The sequence below is a fragment of the Sminthopsis crassicaudata genome, chromosome 2 (assembly GCF_048593235.1).
Source record: "Sminthopsis crassicaudata isolate SCR6 chromosome 2, ASM4859323v1, whole genome shotgun sequence".
NCBI classification, from domain to species: domain Eukaryota; kingdom Metazoa; phylum Chordata; class Mammalia; order Dasyuromorphia; family Dasyuridae; genus Sminthopsis; species Sminthopsis crassicaudata.
The window spans coordinates 137,808,739-137,818,147 of record NC_133618.1 but is presented as its reverse complement, the minus strand read 5'-3'; the positions used below and the strand labels follow the sequence as shown (position 1 = coordinate 137,818,147).

At 33.6% G+C, this 9,409-nt stretch overlaps 1 protein-coding gene across 1 annotated transcript in view; it reads right to left on the bottom strand.

Annotated features, from left to right (window-relative positions):
- Positions 1–672: 672 nt before the first annotated feature.
- FNTA (farnesyltransferase, CAAX box, subunit alpha) overlaps positions 673–9,409 on the bottom strand; it is a 28,704-nt gene continuing 19,967 nt past the window's right edge. The window contains exons 6-9 of the mRNA XM_074287399.1: positions 8,935–9,083; positions 2,691–2,753; positions 1,838–2,009; positions 673–1,374 (exon numbers count right to left, since the gene is read on the bottom strand). Of these exons, the coding sequence (XP_074143500.1) occupies positions 1,252–1,374; positions 1,838–2,009; positions 2,691–2,753; positions 8,935–9,083 (507 nt within the window). The 3' untranslated portion in view covers positions 673–1,251. The remainder of the gene's footprint in view (positions 1,375–1,837; positions 2,010–2,690; positions 2,754–8,934; positions 9,084–9,409) is intronic.

The window sequence follows — 9,409 nt, the reverse complement described above, 5'->3', positions numbered from 1 at the left end:
TTGATAATTTTAAAAAATGTAAAGGATAGAGAGAATGCCCATTTAAATTCAATGTCTTAAAATTCCATTCTACTCTAAGGGCACTGTTACTGTATTATACCTTGTGAAGCTGTTAAACAAGTACCTTTATAAATTCTTTAAGGCTTCTACACTTATAACTATTAAAATGATACCTCTTTATGTGTACAATTCTGTCTAGAGGCTCTTTATTCTTGGAAACATAGATCATTCCAGTCCAATGCTGAAACACATTAAAAATAAGTTAAGCTGAATTTGTATTAGAAACTGGAGATTTTTGGAATTAGGTGAAGTTTTAAAACTTTAAAAAACTAAGATGCAAATGTTAAAATGAAAGGCCATACATCAACTAAAACCTAAAGTATGTAATCCATCACTAAAGAAGAGCCATACCAATTATTATTTATCTTCATATCCTGAATATTTCTTTGAACAAAACAATCTGTGCCTTACTGAGGTGAGAATAGGAAATTCTGCCAAATTTATCTTTTAAGTTTCTGTTTTTCCCATTTTCTGCTTGTTTTGTTTTGTTTTTTAAACACCAAACCAATGAAACTTCTATTGCAACTGATTCATAAGATGACATGATTTAAGTTCAGAAGGGAATTAATTAAATTCTATGAAAATAAAATACCACACCATCACTACATACTGTTTTAGGTGTATCTACAGTTTTATTACAAAACCATTTTGTCATTTATTCAGTTTAAAGCGATAGCAAGATATTACCAGCACAGCTTCTGTAATAGTTCTAATGTATTGCAGCAATTGTATTCCTTGCTTATAAGTCTGTGTTACCTCCACAACATACAAGTTATCTGCAATCATTACTGCTGCAAATCTGAGTTCATATATACTATTTAGGAAGGAGCTGAGTGGTAAGAAATAGGTGAAAAGAACAGACTGTTTAAGGCCTTTAAAAATAAACAAACATGGAATTTTTTTTTATTATTCAACAATTCATTTGAGGAATTGTTATTTTAAGGAATTATTTTACTTTAAAAAGACAGCCAAATTAATACTTCTAGAGTTAGTCTGAATAGCAGCAGTGCCCAAAGAGTACTTATTATGCTTAGTGCTTATTAGGAAGCAATACCTGTGCAAAGCACTTGTTGTCACACACCCACACAGGTAGAAGGGAAATGATCCCTCTGGTTTTAAGCCATGTCACACTTCCTTGTTCCAAGTTTCTTTTAAAAATAAAACTATTCCATTAGTGTCTTCTGAATGCTGTTATTGCTGCTTATCTGTTGGCAAACTTCCTTCTGTGCTGTGTTTGTTTTGAAGGGATCTTCCAATATATCTCCAATATTCCTTTCTTATAGTGTCTTTTTCTTTAGCTAGAATTTCACATAACTAGAAATGAAAAATAGTAATACTTTAAGATATAATTCCATTTATAGCCAACCCCATTTTGCTGTGATTTACTCTAAGTCAATAAATAATAACAGGTCCTACTTGTAATTAATTTTAGGGCAGCTTCTTAGTCTTTCAGCACTGGAAAAATGTCTCAACATGTTAATATTTCTTTTTCCTCTTTGGGAGGAGAAAGAAACCAATGAACTCAGAACAATAACATAAACCACTATTATTTGTTGGCAAAAATGTAGCCTAAGGCAGCTTTAAAAGAAATCTATATGACAGGAAAATTGAAAGATGTTATCCCAAACCCACTTTAAGTGAGTTCTGAATTCTTTTGAAGAACAAGATCTAAAGTTAGTTGCACTGTGCTGACTTAATTCTAAGGTATCAGAAGTAATATAGAATCAACCTAGATAATCAGATTGTCTAGAATAGAATGTAATTCCTAATAGCTCACCTCTAATGCTTTATTAAGTGTATCTTCTTTGTTGTCACATTGGTTTTCTAGCATATCTTCATATATATCCACAAGAAAGGCAATCAGGTAGGGAGAACTGTGACTTGGTTGTAAATCTAACAATTGCTCTAATAGATTGGGATACTTGGAAAGGCCACGATCTTGCAAAATCCTAGAGTAAAGAAAAAACACATTAAGAATTTTAATAAAGATGATAAAGTCTTTCTGCTTTGCTAGTTATCTAAAGTTGGCTCCGGTTTTGTTTTTAGTTGTCAAAAGTAAAAAGAAAAGAGAACAATGATATAGGTTATACAGTAGTAGTCATAAGACTAGAGTAAGAATAAGAAAATATTGCCCATCCAGGATATTTCTAATAATGGGTTTATTTGATTATCTTTTAGTTCACAGTAAGTGAAAAAGTTATAGGTAAAAGTTGAAAGATAATTAATTTAGCTTTTCGGTCCAAAATTGAATATGACCATGGTGTTCCTTATTAGCAGTTCTGAGAAAGCTGATGGGGAAAGAAATTAAAGTAATTGTTCCAGGCCAGCAATATCTCTCATGTTGCTTTTATGGGTTATCTCTCCTCATTAGAATTTAAATTCCTAATAAGGGGAAAAAACTGTCTTTGTTAGGATTTGTGCTCCCAGTGCTGCTTAGCACAATCCCTGACAATGAAAAGTAGATTTGCCAAGTCCTATTTTAGCATCTATGAGAAATCTAGATAAACATTAAATTGATATTAAAAAATTTAAAGACATTTTCTACCCCAAACTTCAAATTTTATATGAATGTAACCTTAAAAAAAGCTGAGACAGTTAAAAATGAAATCCCTAAATCAAAAACATCTTACCCTTTTAAATAGTTCCATGCACTTTCATTATGTGGTGCTGTTTTTATCATTTCTAGAGTATACCTGACAAAAGAAATAAAGGAGCATGAACACTTAGAAAAAGTCATAAACCATAGGAATCAGGAAAACAACTTAGTAAGATTCATTCTCTTTCTGTTTATCCATTTACTTTTAGGTTTCTTTTGTATCTATTGGTCACACATAAATATAGTTTCTTTAAATTCAGGCATCAAACTGGTATAAATTCAAGTAATGATTGTCATTAAATAATATTTATATACAGTCTTCCTTAATTATTTCCTGCCAGTTGAGGGAGGAAATTTAACCCCTTCAATACAGAACAGTTGGAAATAGAATTTTCCTCCACTTGAGGCTTCCCCTCTGAATGCAGTATCGCCAATTGATTTTTCTTCACTTTCACTGTTATTATTGGTCAGAATATATAATTGGAAAAGAAGAAAGATGAAGAATTATGGTTCTATGTTCAAATCTGCCATGTCAGGATTAAACTAATTAGTAATATTAGCTACTGGGGCAGTTGGGTGGTGCAGTGGATAGAACACCTATCTTAGAGACAGGAAAAACTGAGTTCAAATCCTACCTCACATACTTACCAGCTGTGTAACCTGCCATACTCCTTAACAATTCCCTCCTGAGTCCCATTTCCCAAATAGTTAGCACCTGTGTAATGCTTTAAAATTTGCAAAGTCCTTTAAAACTATCTTCTAGCTTTATATTCACAACAACCCTGGGAAGTGATATTATCCTCACTTTATAGATGACAACTCAAAGGTGAGAGTTTAAGTATCTTGCCAAAGGTCTCAAAACAAGTTTAAAGCAGAATTTGAACTGTCTTCCTGTCTCCAAGTCCAGTATTTTATTCAGTGTACCAACTGGCTGCCTCAAAATTATTTATTAATTATTGTTAATATACAAAAACTTTTGTTGAGATTATGTACTGAGAACGAAATGCATTATCTCCTTTATGAATATAGTCATTAGTCATTCTTAACAGTTCTACCTGATTCCTCATAGTGACAATACCACATCCTTGAAGGCTACACCAGCATCAGGAAAGCTACCTAGAATGTTCCGAGTATGTTTTCAGAGGTTGTCTGCTTTATGAGGACTAGTTTTACAAGAATGGAAAGAAGACAAGATAGACAGATTCTAAGAAATGTGGAAAAAACCTGTATGAATGGATATAAGAATTGAGAATACCTGAAAAGTAAAAAGAATAAAATTATAATGCTGGCTTTGTTGTCCTTATAATTTGTCTAGTGTAAGAATAAGAAAGAGCTGTTTTACATGAGCCCATTAAGGATTACAGGTTTTTCCTATAAGGGTTTGTTTTTTTTTTTTGGGGGGGGGGCAGGTATTGAGAAATGTATTTGATGACCATTGCAATGTGAGGTGAAATTACTGAAAAATCTAATAATTCTGACTAAAGCAGTAACTATAAAAGTCTGCTGATGATGCATATCTTATATCTCTTGGTAGAAGTGAAGGAGTCAAGTTTTAGAATTAGATGTGAATTCTCAGACAAAGCCATAAAGAACTATCACTTATTGGGAGGATGACGGATAGTGACAGATAGTTTTTAAAAGCACCGGGGTAGGGGACAGCTAGTTTTTAAAAGCACCGGGGTAGGGGACAGCTAGGTGGCGCAGTGGATAGAGCACCAGCCTTGAATTCAGGAGGAACTGAGTTCAAATTTGATCTCAGACACTTAACACTTCCTAGCTGTGTGACCCTGAGCAAGTCACTTAACCCCGGCCTCAGAAAAATAAATAAAATTATAAAATCAGAGATTATAGGGAAGAGTGGAGGAGGAGGGGAAGGAAGGGAAAAGTTGCAACAGAAAAGGTTTCGCAAGGGTCAATGTTGAAAAATTACTCATGTGGGGGCGGCTATAGAGCACCAGCCTTGAAGTCAGGAGGATCTGAGTTCAAATTTGACCTCAGACACTTAAGACTTCCTAGCTGTGTGACCCTGGGCAAGTCACTTAACCCCAACTGCTTCAAGAAAAAAAAAAGAAAAAGAAAAATTACTCATGTATGTTTTGTAAATAAAAAGTTATAATTAAAAAAAAAAAAAGGAAAAAAAAGAGATTAGTCCCAAAGAGATATGAGAAGATGCCTCTCCCACATTCCTTTGAAGAAGTTGGATTCCAGAGGTGTGAAACACTTCACTTAACATCAAAGTTTTAAAAACTATGATCAGTTTTGCCGATTCTTTTCTTTCAGTTAAATTTTTTCAAATGTAGGAATGTAGGAAAAGGGAAGAAAAGGGAAATATAACAGATAACAGTAACAAAATATGAATGAAATCTAAAAAACCATGATCAAATCAGGCATCAATTAGAAAGGATAAGGAGATAAAATTCTCCAAATTTGTCAATATCTCCTTTAACATGGTTATTTCAATGATAAAATGGCCCTGGAGAGGATAGAAAAAAAAAAAAAAAATATATATATATATATATATATATGTATATCTACATAGAGAGAGAGAGAGAGAGAGAGAGATAAACAGATAGATAGAATAGATAGAGTTGTAGAAAGTTGTAGACATTACAGAAGCCTCATTTTCAAGATTCAGAATGCAATGGTTACAATAAACTGAATGACATCAAAAAAATGAAAATGGCTATCTTACTTAGAAAACTGGGACTGATTTGGAATCATTTATCAATCAAGGATCAGTGGACTACATTCAGAATGCTTACTATCTATCCACTTGTAGAGCAAATTTGAAAATCAATACCAAATTAGGAGAACAGATAAAGATGAGAAGATATAGAATACATTTACTACAGCTCCAGCTTGACCAAATGATATAAAAAAGCTAAGTGGGACAAAGATAGGGACATGTAACATTATTCAAAAAGTTAAAAAATGCAAAGCAACCACCATTCCAAAGAGGCTTAAAGACCCCATAACTAATTCAGTAAAAAAAAAATAATACAATCACTAGATCAAATGGGAAAGCATGTTAGATGTAGCTTATTTGTAAAAACTATAGAACTAGATAGTAGAGGTAAAGTATTATATTATAAAATAGCAAGAAGCAATGGAAGAGAAAAAGAGGTTAAACAACATCCTTAAAGTCAATATAGTTAAGCCTGATGTGAGATCAATTAGGACAAATTATCCTAAGAACATTTACAATGAAACTGAAAAGAGATGAAAGTGGAACAAATGTATTTGGAATTTAAATGCCTCTCTCTAATGTACTATGTGAGGAAGGAAAAATGGCATTCAAGGAAAAAAAAGACTGAAAAATCAGCTGGACCAGACAAGGGATATAAAAATAAATCTGTGCTGGTAGCAACACAATTTTGAGAATGTTGAGGAAGTCCCAAAACATCAAGGAGTAGGAATGGGAAGATAAGGAATAAATGAAAGATATACAGATTATAATGTGATAAATCCCTGCAGAGAAACAGTCCTTTTTTCTAATCACCAATAGGCAACAACTGCTGACCAAATTCTACCACAACGTAGATAAGCACAACTGCCTTGAAGCAATACCTCTAGTTTATTTAATCCTGCTTCCTGAAGCCAAGGCACCATTAGCATACTTCCCAGAGAAGTAACTCTGACAGAAAGGATACCCATCCCCACTAACTGCCTCTCCTAAGTTTAGTCAGCCTGGCCAAAGAAGAAGAGGAACACTCAAAAGAGCATTGCCATGTGTCAGGCAAGTCAAACTATCTCTACTTTGGTTGCCATATCTTTTCAAACCCTGAACTATCCACGATCCTAAATCCAAGAACCTTAGGAACAGCTGTGTGCTCCCTCCCTCTCTAGCACCAGATCTACCTCTAGATCAGTCTCCACAGCCATCACTGACAGGAGAAACACTGTAGCAAAAGGACCTTATTTCATCATAATGTGCAATAATGGCTAGTCAACTGCCATCAAGAGGAAAATAAGCATAGGAGCCCTGAGAATGGCATCCTGTAAAAAATTGATTCTTCAAGGGCTACTACTCATGGGCCAAGTAGTCCAACTTAGCTGAAGCAGAACAGTACCCTGATGAAGAGATGGGAAGCAGTTTATGCTTGGCAGGTAGAATCAACATTGCCACTTTTCCTTGGACTGATGTAGAAATAAGCCTTGAGAACAGCAATGATACCAGGCCAAAATTTGCTACCATTATTCTGGAAAGTAAATACTGTGAAGATGCAGCACATCAACTGCTCCTTCATGTGCTATGACCACAGCTACTAACAATCTTGAAAAGAACATATTAACCCTTGGCACTACTATCAAATGGTTTGGCTAAAAAACTTGTATTTTATCAATGAAAATGGCATGAAAAAAAGAGGTATTAATATCCACTTTGCCATTACATTTGCCAAAGCTGTGTTTGCCAAAGTCACAGAATCTATCCTATATAGAGCTCAAATAAAAGAAGGATTTCCTACAAAAGGTAAGTTTTAGAAGCTCCAATCAGTTAAGATTTTGCTGCCTGCAGCTAACTTGAAAAATACTAGTCAGCCCTAATAATCCACAATGAAAAAACCAAGTAGAGGAAAGGTGCCCATTATCCAGATTATGAAATGTAATTATATACATGGCTTATTGAGTTCCACTGTGGACAGACACAATGAACTGGACCTAGAAATGAATATAAGAAAGAAAAAAACAAAAAAACAAAAAAACACAACTGAACAGCTTCTGGAAAACTGCAAAGCATCTTCAAAGAATCACAAAGCACAAAAATTGTTCTTTTCAGTGTAATATGCTTCTATTAGGTGAGGTTACATAACTGCAAATTATGGGACACCATCTCTGAAGAATAAAAATTGCTGAGATCACCTAAAAGGCAGTGTAATAACAGTCAGCATTTATGTAGAGGTTTAACTTTTGCAAAAAAGTTTTATATATATTACCAACAATAAGAGATTACAAAAAATATTTGATGTAGGATTTAAGGATCCACACGATATTTTTTAAAAATACAAAACAAAACCTAGAGGAAAATATCTCTTAGTTATCCCCCTTAAAGAGGATTTATGAGAGGTCAAGGACAAAGAAGGAACAGAATGAGATAGCATGGATACATTGTGATTTGCACCACTGAAAGGAATACCTGACTCAAAAGATCAGAGATCCAATAAAATATTTTGAAGTTAAAACAATAACATTAAACTGCAAAATGATCCACAAGGAAAGCTCCCTCATCTTCTTTTACCTCAAATCTTACTACCACCAATTCCAAGAGAAATATGGCACAAAAATTTTGTTTTATAAAAATATTACATTAGCATTAGCCTTTAGAAATGGCCTAGTTATATGAAAATTTTCATTTATTCTCTGATCTGAATATTGCTGTCTACTTGAACAGATAACAACACCCTAAGCACAATTATGAAGTAATTCTTATGCAAGTAATAGAAAGATGAGAGGTAAAAGCCATTTTTGTACATTCTAATGTCTTACCTTGAAATTTTGACCTCCCCCTCCATGACTTACACAAGATGGCTTAATGAGTGAATACAGGCAAGATAGTTCCTGACAAGACTTAGACTGATTCTGAAACAAAGACAAATCTTGCACCAGTTTGGTATGAAGTTCCAGAAACTGTGCCCCAAACTTTGAGAGCTTATGGTTGCTTCTATAATCATATAATCCATATATAAACATTTACTTAGCTCATGTTCTGAACTAGATGCTGAAGATAAAGAGAATAATAGTAGCATAGGATAGTGGAAAAAATATTCACTGTCTCTGAAATCAGAAGACCAAATTCCACCTCAGATGCTAGATATCTAAGGGACTGTGGGCAAGTCATTTCCCCTCCAATTCCTTCATCTATGAAACAAAGGATTAGATTAGAATAGTCTGAGATACTTTTCAATTTAGATCTCTACCCCAGCAGTACCCAATAAAAGAAGTTTATATTCTATAAAGAGTTCCCACTGCATACATTGTATCTCCTTGGATCATTACTGTAACACTGAATTAGCCCCATCTTCCAAATGAGAAAACTAAATTCATAGAAGTTTAAGGTTTAAGTCCTTGTTATCCCAAAGCAGGATTTGAATCCAGATTTTCTGCTCCAAATTCAATACTCTATCATCACCACACCATGCTGCTCTCTGCTGGAGTAGGAATTTAGGAAACCTTTAAAATAAGCCTTTTTAACAAGGATACTAGAAAAAATTGACTCCTCATGACAGCAAAAGAATTTTAAAGAACTTCAATTGTACTGGTTATGCTATAAGTATACTAACTGGACTTCTCTCTCCAGGATAGCAGGATCATTGTAGCCTGAAGTGTTAGAAATTACAAAGTGTCTTTGGTTCCAGACAGAATTATTTCTCACATCCTCTTTGAGAAGTTGGTCTACATATTGCAGCTCATTATCCCAAAGCTTGAACTCCTAAAGAGAAACAAAAAAAACAAAAACAAAAACAAAAAAAAACAAAAAAGAGAAAAATCTGGAATTCTTTGATTACTATATTTAATATGCATTTTTTTCAATGTTAGATTACTTAGAATCATAGGCCTTACTAAGAAATAATGAACAAGTTTTTTTGAAGAAAAAAAATTCATCATAAATAGATCTGGCTACTTCAATATAAATAAATTGCATTGTATAAATATAAACTTTAGTTAACTTTTAATTATCCTAATAGTGATGAAGAGAAGTAAAATTTTTTTTCAAGCTACAAGGGATCTTAGAAATGTTCTGATCTAACACCTTTT